This window comes from Galeopterus variegatus, unplaced genomic scaffold, assembly GCF_000696425.1.
Source record: "Galeopterus variegatus unplaced genomic scaffold, G_variegatus-3.0.2 Scaffold206, whole genome shotgun sequence".
Classification (NCBI taxonomy): domain Eukaryota; kingdom Metazoa; phylum Chordata; class Mammalia; order Dermoptera; family Cynocephalidae; genus Galeopterus; species Galeopterus variegatus.
This window is the reverse complement of record NW_007726317.1, coordinates 473,784-490,491: the sequence shown is the minus strand read 5'-3', so window position 1 is coordinate 490,491 and position 16,708 is coordinate 473,784. Positions and strand designations below refer to the sequence as shown.

The following is a 16,708-nucleotide window of genomic DNA, read 5'->3' as shown; positions in this document are numbered from 1 at the left end:
CAATTAGAATGGCTTGGCAAACTTATGGTATATAATCCTGATAGGTAGGTCAGGATAGTGAAAAATAAATTTTGTAGAAATTGTGCCAAGTGGTATACAACTCCAGGCTTTTTTTTTTTTTTCCCTGCAGAGTCCCATGCCCAACTGTTCTACCCGTAGCAAACTTTTCTTCACCATAAATGTAGCATCAAGTCCCATCTTGGTTTAAAAATAATACTATTTGCTGCTGGCAGGTGATGCCAATGTTTGTGGCCACCTGGAGCAGGATCTGTCATGGCTCAGTGACCCCAGTGGCTTTGGTCCAAAGCACTGATTCACTTCAAAATAAATGAATTTTTCTTCATGCTGTTGATTTCCATTGAAAGACTCCTTCAGAGTTCCATCTGAGTAAAATTCAGGGCCCAGGTCAAATTTTATCTTCCCCAGCAAGCCGTTTTCTCCTACCTTTGTCAGTATCTACCTTTTAAACTTCTGTTTCCTTGCCACAAGGACCCCTGCAGTTTAGTACTAGTACAGTATACTGTGTGTATCTGCTGTTGGATTCTTTCTGATGGATTAGACTTGGATATAGCCCCACGCCTCCTGCCACCCTTACTCTTCCCATAGGACCTGGTACAGTGCTCATAAGCATTGCTGCTTAGGAGTTTGCTAGCTAGCTAGCTAAGGACTTGCATTCCTGCAATAGCCAGTATGTTAGAACATCCAAGAAACTGTTAATGGGGCCACATTCTTAGGGTCTCGTGGTCTGTACACTGCCCAGCTCCAGGGATCACCAGTCACGTGGACCATGAAGTGAATGTCACCCATCGGAGTTATGCAACATGGCAGCCCTGAATGTCCAGGGTCTACAGGTGCCCTGTGTTTGCACATTACTGCATTACAGTGGCTGGTCTGGAGAGTCTTCCCTATCTTCTTCCTTTCATATTTTTGTCTGTTTCAATGTGAAGTTAAAAATTAGTATGAACTGAATCTAGCTCTTCCATACTCTTTAAGATAATTTTTTCAAAATGAGGTCTTGGACCCTTCCATCAGAAACACCTGGGGTGCTGGTTAAACTGCAGATTTTCAGCCTTTCAATAGACTCAATCTAGGAGTGAGGCTGGGGGTGTCAATAAGCAGGACTGATGATTTTATGCACTTCACTGAAGTGCTAGGAAATGATTATTGAACTAGTTTCTCAGTAAGGAGACTATAGAGCCTCAAAGGGTTAATACCACTTTTCTTAACCTGTTGCACCATCTATTGTAAACTTTTTCTGATTTATGTTACTTAGTAAGTAGTTGTTCTATGCCCACAACTGTGCCAGCCACAGTGGGAGAATCAGATGTGGAAAACACAGCTTTTGCCATAAAAAGGCTAATAATCTATTTGAAAATAAAAGACATACAACAAATATGTACAAATGCACATATCTGCATGTACTACACATACATGTACTTACTATAATAAGATATCTTTTTAAATGTAAATCATTATCGGTAGTACATTTCTATTGGATTGTCAGATTTTAGAGTTGAGAGATATTTTAGGGATAACATATATCTCTATACTGTAGAGTGGCTAGATTTCAATACTTCAGGAAGGTATTTGCATAAGAGAGGCAAACTCTATAGAATAGTGAGAAAAGTTTTATACAGAGTTCAAGGTTCAAAGTTGTGGCTGTAAGTCTAAGCTCTAGTGAGCAGTAAATGGTAGTTACTTCAAATATAGGAAAAATAAGATGGTTAGGGTGAGACCTATTTTAGACTTATACACTAATTTTTGAATAACTTAAACTTATTTTTATATGTATTTACAATTTTAGACCATGTAAATATAAAAATGGATAATGAATGCCTTAGCTTTATGTATCAACTATTTGGTCAGTACTTTCTATTACTTTCTATGGGACACTGAAAGAGAAGTCAAACAAGGAAGGCCCTTTTGACAGCTGTCCTATGATTATCACATTTTAACTTTATTTCACCAGAATCCTTGGCAAAATAGAATCTTCAAGTTAACCGAGGATTAACCAGAAAGCGATTTTTGCTTGCCTATTATTTCTCTCAGATTTTACTATAGTTTAAAATTTCATTTATAGTGTAAAAATTGTTTTTTTCTTTTGGTCACATGTTTATTATTGGAACATAATTTCTCATTGGATAATTTATTGGTCTAGATTAGAAGACTGTGGGAGCTTTCATTGAATCTCTGGGCCTGCTTGCTACAAAGGTGTAGACACTTAGAACTGGGAAGGAGCTACAGATGATATCGGTTAATAACTTTTGCCACTGAAGAAATTACACTTCAAGACATTTAAAGACTTAGAGCCTTTAGAACAATACCTGACTTGTAATGAGTGCCCACGAAATTTTAGCTGCTGTTTTTAGTAGAATTTGAACCCAAGTCATTTGAATTTCAGTTTGGTAATTTTTTCTCAGATGTTGCAGAATGCTTGCCAATTAATTTATTCTATTGACCCCTGGTCAGACCCTCTGGGAGTCTTTCCTTTTTTTCTCCATTTTTACCTTTTAAATCCCAATTTTTCATTCACTTTATTTTCCTTAGATCCTGTCTGTCTCTTTTTTTTAATTCTTTCTGAAAAGTGAAAACAAATTCAGAGAAATTGAGGGTTGCACTTTAAAATTTTTATTTTATTGTCCTCATCAGGGCCAGCCTGAGGTTTTCTGCTACCTTTTATAAAATTTATGCCCAGCATAACAATTTATTTTTTTAAATTTTATAATTTTACTTTTAAAAGGTTTTGTTTATATAATATTTTTACTTTTTTAATTTCACAAAATTTATTCCCAGCATAATAATGATTTTTACTGCCTTTTCTGTGCAAATACACACCCAACCTTATGCTGATGGTGGCACGACTGTTTCTTCATGGCAAGACTTAAAAAATTTCTGGAAACTTTACAAGCGTGGAATAAAAACTTTGTGGGTATAATGGGGTGGAAGTAGGAAATTTGGGGGAAACAGTAGAAACATGTGCCAAAGGTTTTTTTAATAGAAGCAAAAGAAAATATACAGGTTTCAGACACAGCTTGCTCATAAAAATGAGCAGGATTGGTAGATATATTTAAAGATGTGAAAGCCAGGACAGAATTTATTAATTTAATAATTTGTGTTCCCTCCACCCTCCAAACACACACTTTTGTTGGGAGAGGAAGACTTATAAATAATAACATGGAGCTTTAGAAAAGTAAGGTTTTTCACACTCTTTTTCTCTGTCAGTCCTCTTATAGCTTTGTATTAGAGGCTTAACAGAGGTGATGAATCAGTACTAGTACATTTGGTAGCCCATCTTGAAATGGTTTTATTTGGACAATTTAAGAACTGTCCAGCCAGAAGAGTCAGTGTAAAGTTAACAAATTGGGCTGCTGGCTTTTCTTCCCATCTTCTTTATCTTCAGGTGCAGTTTGATAAATTGTTGAGCTTTTAAAAGCTAAAATAGAGTCTTAGGGGTGTTGAGTATGTGTTTCAGGTTTTTATCTGATTTCTAAATCTACCAAAAACTTTTTAATAACTTATAAAGACTGTATTTAAGACGTGCATAATTTTATATGTGTGTTTGTGTATGCATGTTTCCTGCCACTGAAGATTGAATTCTATCCCCTATACCTAGAAAATAATCAATATATGTTGAAACAGAACAAATGAGATGATAATTTTAGCTTATTATCTTGGTTTCCATCACTGCTACGTTATTTGTGTGTGACTTGGTTTTTCTTTCCCCTTTATTTTGTTTGGTGGGATTATTAACTTTGTCTTCTTGACCGATTCCATGAGGATTTTGACTTTTATTTCTGTCGTGGTTTTATAATCTGTATGTGTGTTTAAAATTGAGTTACTTTTTCGTCATCGTTGTTCTTTTATTTTTAATGGCTGCCCGGTTCTGGGATCTGAAATCTTGACCTTGGTGTTACCAACACTGCCCTCTAAGCAACTAAGCTAATAACCTTGAGTTACTTTTTTGATAGGAAGAAATAGCAATATCCATTTAATAACAAATTTTATAAGGAAGAACCTGATTTGCTTTGTTTTAATCAACCTTTCTTTTCTCTTTTCAGAGGATGCTAAGCAAGTTTTTGAACAGACAACAATTCATCAACATATTCCATTTAACTGGGATTCAGAATTTGTGCAACTACATTTTGGAAAAGAAAGAAAAAGACACTTGACATATGCGGAATTCACTCAGTTCTTACTGGTGGGTCTAGCTCTTTAAAAAGTTAAAAAGAGTAAATAAGTAAAACCTGGGATCAAATTGTGTCTAAAAAGATACTAGCAGTTTTGACTTAAGCCCTGAACTCTCATTTACCACAAAGTTTCTAACCCTGGCAAAACCATCCCATTTAGAAGTATTTCTTTGTTAGTAGGTCAGAACCATAGCATTAAATAGGCTCTTAATAAATTGTTTGCAACCTCTTTATATTAGGAAAGAATACACATTGAGGCCCCGGTAAATCAAGTGATTTCCTCAAGGTCACTTAGGTCGGGGGGGGGGAGCAAAGTTGAAACTTGAACTTTTGGCTTGTGAATGGTTTTACCACTGTTTACCAATATTTTGTTTTCCCCTGAGAAATGAGCGGATATCATCAGCATTAATCATGGAATCATTTCATCTGTGAGTCCTTTTATAACAAGGCTCTGGGTCTCAAACTTGGCTGCATTTCAGAATCATGTGGGGAGCTTTAAAATTATTGTTGCCTGGGTCTCACCTCTAGAGATTAGATTTGAAGGGGGTATGGGGCACAGCCTGGGCATTTGGATATTTGAAGCTTCTCAAAAGGTTCTAATGGGCCCTTGCTTCCCATGGTTGAACTCTCTAGATGTCCGCATTTCTGGGGTGCGCCTTCCTGAACCCGCCTCTCTTTGTCCCTTCTCCCATTATGATATCATTGGACCACAGGTGATGACAGTGCAAGAGTATTGGCAAAATATAATTTTAGTTTAGTTTTCTTCTTGAAACATCATGTTAGAAGTGTTTTAATCCTGAGAATAGCATATGGTAACTAAAGGTCAATATCTATATGATATATAGGCCTCTATGATGAACCACTGAACCACTCTTCCTTTTGGATTTTTATGCATTTGTTTAGTTTCTCTAATAATTAAATGTTATTTATGTTTTATTAAATCTAACACTTAAAAAGATTCATTGAAGGAGATTCATTTGCTGTGTTTACATTCTGGGTCTTGAGGAAGAATTTGCCAGGGAAATAACTTTCAGCTCTTTGTTACTAGAAATGTTGTTAGTGGGTATCCTGGTGCCCCTGGTTCTTTCATGTGCCCCAGACCTTGCCAGAGCCTTCTGAGGAGTGGTTGGAAACACAGTTCTGTGGTACGTGGTCACACACACAGACACTGTGCCCTGGTGCTCATTCAGTAAGCTCTTGTGCTGTCCATCCTCAGGCACTAGCATACATAATAGGGCAACTTCAGTAGGTGCTTCTCTTTTTGATTTTAATGGTATTGTTATGATATACAGAATTTGTCATGCGTTTTCGTTTGCTATTATTTTCCCAGCTTTTGGGAACTTAAAACAAGATGCCTTAAAACTGACATTGTTTTTTTTACCTGTAAGGGGATCGTAACCCTTGGCTCGGTGTTGTCTGCACCACGCTCAGCCAGTGAGCGCACCAGCCATCCCTATATAGGATCTGAACCCGCGGCCTCGGCACTACTAGTGCCGCACTCTCCCAAGTGAGCCACGGAGCCAGCCCTATATTTTTAAAAAAATATATTAATGTCTATGAGTTCCTGTTTTCAGTTCTGTGTAAACATAAACCTACGTTACTCGGGTGGAGAATGGAATATGAGTTGTTAGATTTTTGCTGTTGTTTACACAGGACATTGGTGTGCAGTAGGAGGTGTTATTCATTTTGATAAATGATTACAGTAGTGCTGTGGAGACAAATGCCTCAAATTGACTTTATGGAAAACAGCCTAATTAACTTTTAGTCTTAATGGGATGTTCGCAGCAGTAAGGGTGATAGCATTTCCCCCTTTAAGCCAGTGTCAGTTATGCCAAATTGAGTCAATTGAAGCTTCTAGGCCTTCCTCATGGAGAAGCCAAAGTCAAGGATTAGGTGACTCAGAGATTACAGGTTATGCTTCCAGCGGCAGCTTGTAGAGCATTCATTTCTCTAATGGTGAAGAGAAACATCCACAGTGTCCTGCATGGGGTGATTTTTACTTTGTAGCCAGAATGGAAGTGCTAAACTTCTACTAGATTAAAATGGTTATGCTGGTTAGTGATCTCTGCCAGGGCCTTGCTTTTGTGCCCTGCTCCAGACCCAGATTTAAAGGAATTAATGGATGTGTCATGATAGGCTTTAGGTGAATGCTGATGAATGCCGGTTTTGATGTCTACCACTGGGTCTCTTTCCTCCGTTTCACATGTTTTCTTTGCTTCCTTTGAACTCTTTTCTGAATGCAGGTAGAGCTTCAAACCTCTACTTCAAATGCTTTGTTTGCTTCCTTTGGAATCTTTTCTGGATGCAGGTAGCTTCTTAAAGCTATAAGTGAATTTAATCTCCTATGTTTGAGGCTCTTGCTTTGTCAAGCATGCACCCGCCTTTCTGCTCTAGGGCAGGGCTCAGAAATGGGCATCACCTCCCTGGCTGGCGCCAAGGCTGTGAATGCAGATGCTTGGCTGCTTTAGATGTGAAAGAGCTGCCACCATGCATGCTACTACCTGTCACCTGATGAGGAACAGGAACAGCCATAGGGACAACTGAGAAGTGCATGTGGTTTCAGGGAGCCTGAGCCGTATGTAGAGACAACACTGCTCCATTCCACTGACAGTCCCTAGAATGTAGCTCAGGTTGGCTGTAGCCAGCATGTGTGTTACCCATGCTTACTACACATATGTGTGATTGCTGGGCAGTGCTGTTATCTACAAGTTGCAGTTTTTATCCGAGTTTGTTATAAACTACCATGTGGCTGTAAGGATCTTACTTGACTAACCTGTTCATCTGTGTGTGGTCTGGGCAAGGTCCCTACCCACTAATGCAGTAATGGGCATTGCTTAAATGGTGAGCTGATATGTCATTTTTTGTGCTTTGGTTATAAAAGTAACAAAGTGGTAAATCAATTTGATATTCTTTGAGCTACACTTAACCTTATTTGTACGTTGCGTCTAACTAATAATGTTGAAGCAAGTAGCAGCGACACAATGCCTTCTTCCTGTGGTCTGTTCCTTGTTGGTGTGGAAGGATTTCAAAAGGGAGTGGGGCTACATTTCTGTTACCCCATCATTTATTATCACAGCATCTACTGCTGCAATTTTTTTATGCCCAGTTCTTTCATCTCCACTTAACTTCATGACTGATGGTGCGTATGTGTAAATGTGAATACAGTTTTATATGTGGTATGTATGTGTATTTTTAAAAATATTCTAGAAACCACTCCATGTACATCTACTCTCAGCTCCTATAGCAAAGCTGTAGCTTTAGGGTTGCGAGTTCAAAAATGGATTTTTTATGTACCGAGTTTTTTTGAAAACCATTCGGAAATTTTTCTATTCCTTACTTGGTGGGATTCCAGTTCATATATAGTATTAACATAAAACTCTCCACCCTGTTTTGAAGTATTTTTGTGCTGTGATTATTACTCATGTGGGGCCAACCATCCAATTCAGCAAATGTTTGCAGATCATGCAGAGTTTTGTCAAGAGGCATTGTGTGAAGGGCTTAGAGGTGCAGAGACAGCTCTTGAGGCACTCAAAATGTACAAATCTAGGACTTGTACTTTTGTATATCCATCTGACAGTACAAAAGCAACTGCAAGCAGGTTTAAAATGTACACCCTGCGTTTGCTTTCTTTCAGCAAAAACCCTTAAGGATTTGTAGCATAAACTCTTGCAGAAGGTATAAATCCCAAAATCAACATTCAGAGTTTGGTTAGAGCAGCTATCCAATGTACAAACTTAAAGAGCCAGGTATGAGAATGAGGTCATCTAATTAACTGCCCCATTTTGCAGATGAGGAGACTGAGGCCTTTTACTTTATAAGCTCTTAGTGTTATCTCATTTCTTCTTTTGGTTCCCATTTCCCTAATGATGTTTTCAAGTGCTATTGGCCACTTATATATCTTCTTTGGAGAAATGTCTATTCAAATCCTTTGCCCATTTTTTATTGGGTGGATGTCATAAGCACTTGGAAGCACAGAGTGAAAGATCTCTTAAACTTTTCTAACAAATTATTCTGTAGAGTCAGTACTGAGTCACTTTCAAAAAAGAAGTAGTAATAGTAACTAATATCTATACAATTTTGTAATTTACCAAGTGCTTTTAAATATTCTGTTTCTGATAATAGCATCCTCCCAATACCCTGAGTGGTAATTATCATTATCCCCTATTTTAAGCAAAAGAATAAACAAACTCTAGGGTAAAATTTTGCATTTACAGGTAATTTCCTGGGGAAATGACCCATAGCTTTTATTGGGTTACCAAAGGAGTATCCCAAAAGAGTAAAGAGCAACCATTCTAGGGCTTAGCTTCTTCCATAAAATCACAGGCATGCATGGGATTAAACAGTATGATGCTATTTCTACTCTCCTGCACGATCTCCAGGGCCAAGGTTTTGGATAGTTATTTTATGCTACTGGAAGGGGCCATGCTCCTGAATGGGGTACCCAGTCTTGCATTGCTGGACATTTAACATTCCTGATCCCTACCTATTAATTGCCAGATATGATAATCAACAAGTCCTTAGTATGGGTGCATGTTACTGTCATTTACAAATATTTCTTGATACTCTTTTTATAATATTGGATACATATTTTACATATAATTATTATGTAAATAATAATGTACAAGTACAAGTTTTACATGTACAAGTTCCCAGTGGCTCCAACATCAGGATAGGAAAGTCTAGGATTGCTACCAAATGCTTTATTCCTGTTAGCTAAAAAAATATTGCTATTAGCTACCTCTCAAATAGCATTTTCCAGCTTAGAAAGTGCTTTTACTTGTATTTGTCTTTACAGTCACCTTAGGTGTTAAGCTAAGTAAGGCAGTTGCTATTGTTTCTGTATGAAAGATGAGCCCACAGAAGCTTAAAGAAGTTTTCTGGATTTGTTCAAGATCAGACAGATGGAACTGAAGTTGAATTTAATTTTTCTAAATCTTTAGCCATATCTTTTAAATTTTAGTGTAAAAATTATGTGAGGTGGTTATTTTTAAGTGTAGCCTGGGCCTCTCTTCCCGCAAGGTTCTGATTCTATAGTTCTGGGTAAGGCCTAAGAAACTGCCTTTCCAATAAGCATCCTGATGCTCCAGATGGCCTGGGAACCATACTTTGAGAAAGACTACACAAACCTGAATGTTTAAAAACACAGAATCTGGTCTCAGGTCTTCATTCTAAGGCTGATGGGAAATCTGTAGAGGCAGACATGATCATATTTGTGTTTCAGAAAGATCACTCTGACTGTTGTGTGGAAGATGGAGTGGAGAGGGACATAACTGAGGAGAGGGAGACCATTTGGTCACTTTCTACCCAAGAGTGAAACAACTGTGGTCTAGGTTATTAGATGGTAACAGCGATGGGCCAAAGTAAATGGATTCAAGAGAAATTAAAGGGTTTGGCCTGATAAGACTTGGTGATTTAATAGGATGAGGACAGTCAAGGATTTGCAGAAGTCAAGGTTGACTCCTGCGTCGTATGCTTAGGCAAGTGATGAGGAGCACAGGAAGAAGAGGAGGGATTAAGGAGATGCTGCAGGGTAGGGCTTATCATGTAATAGCTGTTTGCACATGTGTTGGTGCATTGGCTCTGTCTCCTTTCCACAGTTCCATGGAGGTAAGACGATACTACTGTAGGAGCCCTAGTATGGTCCCTGTAGACTTGAGCTTTTTGGAGGAATTCTATTCCCCATTTTATGGAGCCAGGCAATTCCTTCTGTTTCAGGAGCATTCCTCCGATTGATATAGTAAGAGGTATCATCAAGTAATCAGCAGTGCTCTGAAATGGTGGAGAGGCCAGATTTTGAGGTTGGAATTTCAATAGTCAGCCAAGAGATAGGATAGCTGGCTTGAGAGGGAATAGGACTAAAAGTCATCGCTAACATCTTCTTATCAAATAGAATTTAAGAATGGGATTATCTGACTCAACAAAGAGCCCTAATCACAAGGGTGTGAGTATTTTACCATAATTTTATTTGGGTTCTCATTTTGTCAGAAGAGGATGGTGAAACCCAGAGAGGTGAATCATAGTTGATAGAGCTGGGGATAAAATCTGGGGGTCAGAGCTATGTCTGGTGTCCCAGACTGCTGACCGTTCATATTGGTAAGGGTCCTTGTCCTCAGGTCATATGAGTTTTGTTACAACCCTATTGGATGCCAAAGCATACTTGTGCTCATAATGCAATTGAACAATTTTGGCACTTTCTGTTAAATTGGATTGACCATCATGTTGGCTTATGGGTTAGCATAACATACAGATCAGCCCAAGTCTTTTCTGTGTAAAATGGACATTTTGGTTATTTAGGTTCTGCATCCTGGAGAGTAGAGCTCTCGAAGTCTGCTGCTCTCAGGTGCCAGTGGTTGCCACATGCCACTTTAGAATCAGTTGTGGTGTCAGCTTCATAGTCACCATCAGTTATGGTTTGCTACTATGTTTGTCATGGCATCCTGGTATAAGGTAAAAATTTCAACAAAAAGGCTATATACATTAAAAAGAAATAACTCACCACTACCACCACCAAACAAAGGAAAACATACCTTCAACCGTAGCAGCACCAAAATCTCAAGCTTTGGAATTAATGAGGGATTTCAGGTGTTAACAAAAAAATAATCACTTGTCATAGAACTTGCTGAAGCCACAATTGTTTAAGCAGGTTAGTGACAACTAACAAGGACCTTGCTTAGGATTGAGTAACTGGAGCCATTTGCACCTCCCCTGGGTCCCCCAACTTGTCATCTGTGTTAATGAAAATATCTAGACCATGGATCTTTAGTAGCCCGAGACCACAGTTGTATTTGCATTTTCAGCATGAGAGTGCCTTTTATGTTGATTCTAAGTGGGACCAGATGGGGTCTGTGAGGTAGCTTTGGTACTGTTTCATAAATACAGCATCACTTGGTGTTCTAAATTGAAATCATGAGTAAGGGTGGCTAATGTTTGCCCTCAGCTCTTCTAGTAGACTAGATTCCTTTCTGTGTCCAAATGGAAGCCATCGCTAGTTCAGTGATGGGTGACCAGAGATGCAGTAATCTGGTCACTTGGACAGTTAGATGCTGAACAATCATATGACATTCTATTTGCATTGCACAGTTGCTACTGTCTGGGCAAAGGAAATCAGGATTCATTGTGCCGTTGCGTTCGTGGTGTGAGTCTGCTGGCTGTTTGTTGAGCAGCCCGTCGTGCAGGCTTTTACAGTAACATCCTGGTAAAAATGGGCACTCTGTACAGCATCTCTCCAGCTGTTACCCACTGTGAAGTTTAATGTTAAATCAGAAGAGCAAGGAAATTGAGATGGAAAAGCTCTGTACTTGGTTTCTGCCAAAGTGTTGCTGTGCATGCAGAGCCATGTGTGACACTGCTTCTGAAGACCCTTTTAATTAAAGCCCCACCCAGTGAATTGGGGGTGAAATTTCACCCTGCCTCTGAAGGTCTGACTGCAAGGCTGAATGTGGAGAGCACAGAAAAATGTTAAGAATGAGGACTACTTACCTATCACTCTACTGTTTCATTGCTAAGTTGTTGTTACTCTATTTAAAAATATGTGGATCTTCATTTTAATTAGAATTTTTTCTCCAAATTAGCATAGGACTATGAAAACAAAGTGGATACTTACATATTAAATAGTATACAGATTCTGATCCTTGATGATTGTTTGAAATACAGCCAAATGGAGTTAAATACCATCAGTAGGTCTAAAATACCATATTTTATGGTTAAAATACCATAAAAATACCTTATTTTTTATGGTATTTTATACATTTTTGTTTCTTTTTTGATAAAAGATTACCTGCATTTTGCCTAGAATTCTTCTAACACCAGCCCTAAAAAGGAATTCTTTGGAATCATTTCCTTATTAACTTCCTGCTTTTATTAAAATTTTAAATTTCAAAACTATAGGAAACACAAAAGTGCAAATTAGCTAGGTTTTTTTGGTTTTGTTTTTGATTTTTTGGTATAATGTAAATCATCTGAATCTGCTGCTTGTTTGAGGGCCTGGGGTTTTTTTTGTTTTTGTTTTTTTGTTTGTTTGTTTGTTTTATTCCTGATCATTATTCTCAGGTCAGAGCACAAACTTGCATGTCTGAATAGAGGTGGAGAGAATATTTTGCATTCAAAATATACCCACTTGAAAATTGGAGATTATTAAGGAAATGACAGGCCTGGAACTATTAGAAGCACGAATGTTAGACCTAAAGTGGTGTAACCCCTATATATGTTTATTTCTGTACAGCTAGCAATTGTGAAGTTTTTTTTTTTTTTTTTTTTCCTACAGCAATCTGAATGGGTGTGTTGAAGTACTTGGAAACTGCTGCACTAAAAGCCTATTCTGTTAATCATCGTGCACCAGAATAGAGGGAACAGAAAACAGTTCACTGGCAAATATTAAAGAGAAATTGGGCCTCCTTTCATGTGCTTGAGCAGAACTGCCTTAGAGATAGCTGGAGAGCTCCTCATTCTGGGACCTTCTGGCCTCAGGTGATAGGAGGGGTGCTTTCTCTGTAGTCAGTAACTGTCTTCATCAGCAGCATTTAGTAAGCACCCGTTGCCTGGCACTGTTAAGAGCTCTTTTTACAGAGGCATGCTGTCTTCCCAGCTCTCTGGGTTTGCTGCAAGGTCTCAGGCCCTCTATTTTATCTTCTGTACTCACTTATTTAGGTATCAGTTCGATTTTTGTTGTCTGCCATCTCTTTGTGTGCACTGTGGGATGATCTCATCTGTTTCTTCAACTATTTTTATTTCTTCTGGTTTTTGGCAGGCCTCCCTCTAAAAGGAACAGGCTGTCTGTGTAGGTTAAAGTTGTGGCTCCAGAACTAGACCACCTGGGTGTATATCCAGTTTCATCCTCAGCATTTAGTGACCCTCAGCTCCTCTTTACCTCATTTTTCCATCTACAAAGTGGAGGCAATGGTAGAGCCCACTTCCTAAGGCTGTTGGAAGGATCCAAAGAGATGAAGCAGGAAAACACGATAGTCCCTGGGGCATAGTATGCACTTAACACACTTAGTAAATGTTAGCTTTATGGTTTTTTTCCCCAAAAATCCTGTTATCGAAATTTCCCAGATTTATATTTCTACCTATCCCTCTAGGTTTCTTTTGTGTGTAGCTTAACTTTTGTTTATAACTTAAACTCACTTTCACTCCAAGTTTCTCATCATGGGCAACCTCCTCTTTCCCTGTAAGTATTTTCCTTTGTGGTAGATTCTGGTGGATTCTAACTCCCCCATCATCCAAGATAAGAATTCTTTGAGATGTATCTTGATCCATTTTTATACTCAAGTCATCATCAAAACTGTTTTTAAAATCTCTTTTCCTGTTATCTGTCCAAACTCCTTAAGATCCCCTTCCTTATGATTTTGCCCAAGACGTCATAAGTTAGTACTTAAGAATCTGAGTTTTTAAATCAGACATACCTTGATGTGGATCTTAGCTACTTCTTAGCTGTGTGACTTTGGGCTAGTTACTTAACCTCTCTGAGCTCCTGGTGCTTCTGTATCAAATGAAGATGATAATTATTACTTCGGAGGATTATTGTGAGGTTTAAATGAAAGGCTGTCTTTGAAGTTCTTGGCATAGCCCCTGGCCTGTAGCAAGGGTTTGCGCATTCAGCTGTTCTTGTTCTCCCCCTGTCTGATGTTCACCTTTGTTTTCCTGTGGCTAGTGCAGAATAACTCAGCAGAACTGCTCTTCCACGTTGGAAGGGACTTCAGAGGTTTGTGAACCTTTCACCTGGGCAAAAATCAAAGCTATCGTTTATTAAATGCCTGTCATGCATGACCTCTAGTTTTTACAACTGGTCCAGTAGGTGTTGGTGTGCCTGTTTTGCAGAGGAGGACCCGAGGCTATGAGATGCAAACACAGTCATCTGATCTCTCCCAGGTAGTAATGTCGTGACTGCTATTTGAACTCCACCTATTTCTCTACCTATTTACTCGTTTATCCATTCTGGTCCCCTTCGTTTTGGAAATGAATATATTTTACATATGCTGTCTTTCATGTGTCCTAAAATCTCTCTCAGTTTTATTCCTTCTGGGTTCAGATCTAGGAATGATCAGTCTCTTGGTAACCCTAAGTATACATTAGGTTTTCCTTAAATAACTTTTGAGGTGCCAACCGAGTGCTTTGATTTTAAGTCACTCTGCCATGAATAGTGAGCCTTGGCATTTACTTCAAAGATCACACATTCTTGAATTAAACATTTGTGGAGTTACCTATGTGTTAGCTTCCACTGGCTTCCTGATTTGTTTTTGTTTTTCTTCTCCTCAGTCTCTAGGGGCTGTGGGAAAGAGAGCAAAAAGTGAGCAAGGCCAAGGGAAGGCCTTTGAGATTTGGTTTCTCCCCTCCATGGTCTCTGCAATGGTTGGTAAAACAGTCCCAGCTGGTGCTCTGGGTGCATAGAAAGCTTTTGCCTTAATGGAAGACTTGTAGGAATTTTACTGTTTTCCCACGAAGATAGGCAACAAAATATGGAGCATTAAGAGTAACTTAAAAGCAAAATGGGTGTTTATGTTTCCACAGCTCTGAAGATTTCTAAGTGTCAGATATATTTTTTGATCAGATTCCTGACAGACTTAGCTGGGGCTCTCCATGCAGAATAGTGAAGTATTAAAAGCGTTGTCAAGTGGGTGGAACAGCCTGGATTTGAATTTCAGCATTGCTGCTTCCTGTCAGTGAGATCTTAGTTTCCTCAACTGCTACAATGAGGTGAATAATAGTACCTACCTCATAGGGTTTCTGTGAGCATTAAACAAATTAATTCCTATGAAATGCTTTAGAACAGCATCTGATGTGAAATATATGCTCACTCAATGCTGTTATCATGATTGTTGCATTTGTTGAGGTAATAGTTTCATTTCTTCACCCAAAAGAAGAAACAGGACATAAACAGATGTTCTTCAGAAGACAACCCACAACTTCAGTAAGCTCCTTTTAAAGGTGGAGAACCACCTAGCTACATGTGTTCATGCTCTCCTACTATTTAGAGAACTACATAGGTCTACTTCCTGTTCTTCATGGAATTGATAATGTCCGCAATCTTTAAGAGCTGTTGGAAGTGTATTCTCAAGTTGCTCATCATCAGGTTTGGAAGAGCTTTCTTATTCCGTGATGGAGGGATTCTTGCTAGTAAGTGTTAAATCGTGGAGATGTAGGCATGGGGATGTGTAGTGATGCTGTCCTCATCACAGGTGCGTCCCCTGTCCTTCAGTGTGAGCACCGGCCCCCACTTTGACATCCACTGCCCAATTTTGCATTATAGACAGGCTGGTCTTAACGTTCTTGCTTCCTGCTTTCTGAGAACATGGGGTGGCTGGGGAAAGCAATGTTGTTTTTGGTGTAATGGTCTGAGGATCCCCAAGACTTCATTTGAGGTATAAACTAGGGAAAATGGTAAACAGCTGAACATACTTCAACTATTGTTGAGAGTAATCTTGGCTTAGGATAGCTTTAGCAGTGGGTCTGGCAATTCAAAGGAGACTGTGTTCATTTACTTTCAATTGAATACATACTGTGGTTATTTTTCACTACAGGGTGTTTAAGAGTTGCTTTCTTCCTTCCTCTTGAATTGGAGGCACTCATACAGAGATCCCCTTCTGGTTCAGTAGATCATGATTTGTTCATCCAGTAGGTTTTATAGAATACCTATCACTGATGATAATGTCTGTGGTTAAGTGAGTGTCTACTATATCTAAAGCATTCTATTCTGCCCAACGGCGTAAATGGGAGAGACATAAATAGGACATAATGTCTTTTCCCTTGCAAGGTAGGAGGAAAGACAGGAATGAAATCAGCTGTTTATAATGATTATATGATGGAATAAACAAGTCTTATAATTGAAGTTCAGCCAGGGACCACATAAAACAGATAAGTTGCTTTCAGTTATGAGGCCTAGTTATATTTACCTAAGTGGTGGCATTTGAACTATACCTGGAGGAAGTAGTATTAGGAGCTAGAGAAAGGGGCAGCAGTCTGTGCTAGGTGGATGGAAGAGGGTGGGCAAAAGCCCAGGTGTGTGGGTGGTCTGGCAGGGCTAGGCATAGGGGTAGAGACCAGGCTGAGAGTGGCCTGCTTCAAAGATGGGTCTTTATGATGAAGGGTCATTGGGGCATTCTGCAGAGGGAGAGACAAGTCAGATCTGTCTGAAAGGTAACTTTTGATGCATGCAGGGTGTGGTGTAGAGGTCAAAGCAGCTCAGACTGACAGTGAGGGCCATGATGATAACATAGGCGAGGACTATGGAGGGCTGGACCAGTAGCATCAGAAGTAAAAAGGAAAAGATGCATCTGAGTGAACCTTCAAAGGCCCAAGGGATGTGATTTGGTAACTGGTTTACTCTGGGGGAGAGGAAGCTTGAAGAATTGAAAATGAAAGCTTTCTAGGCAGGTGACCAGAAAAACAACATGCCAATAATTAAGCTTTGAACATAGGAGAGGGATTAGGCTTGAGCAATGGGCGAGGGGTGTACAATAGTGAGCTCAGTGATGTGTGATTTTGTGGCCTTTACAAGAGACCCCCATGAACTTATTCTCTGAGTG

General features: G+C 39.1%; 1 protein-coding gene across 1 annotated transcript in view; it reads left to right on the top strand.

Moving 5' to 3' along the window:
- SLC25A13 (solute carrier family 25 (aspartate/glutamate carrier), member 13) overlaps positions 1-16,708 on the top strand; it is a 159,143-nt gene that overhangs the window by 57,087 nt on the left and 85,348 nt on the right. Inside the window, exon 4 of the mRNA XM_008565821.1 lies at positions 4,059-4,198. Within this exon, the coding sequence (XP_008564043.1) occupies positions 4,059-4,198 (140 nt within the window). The remainder of the gene's footprint in view (positions 1-4,058; positions 4,199-16,708) is intronic.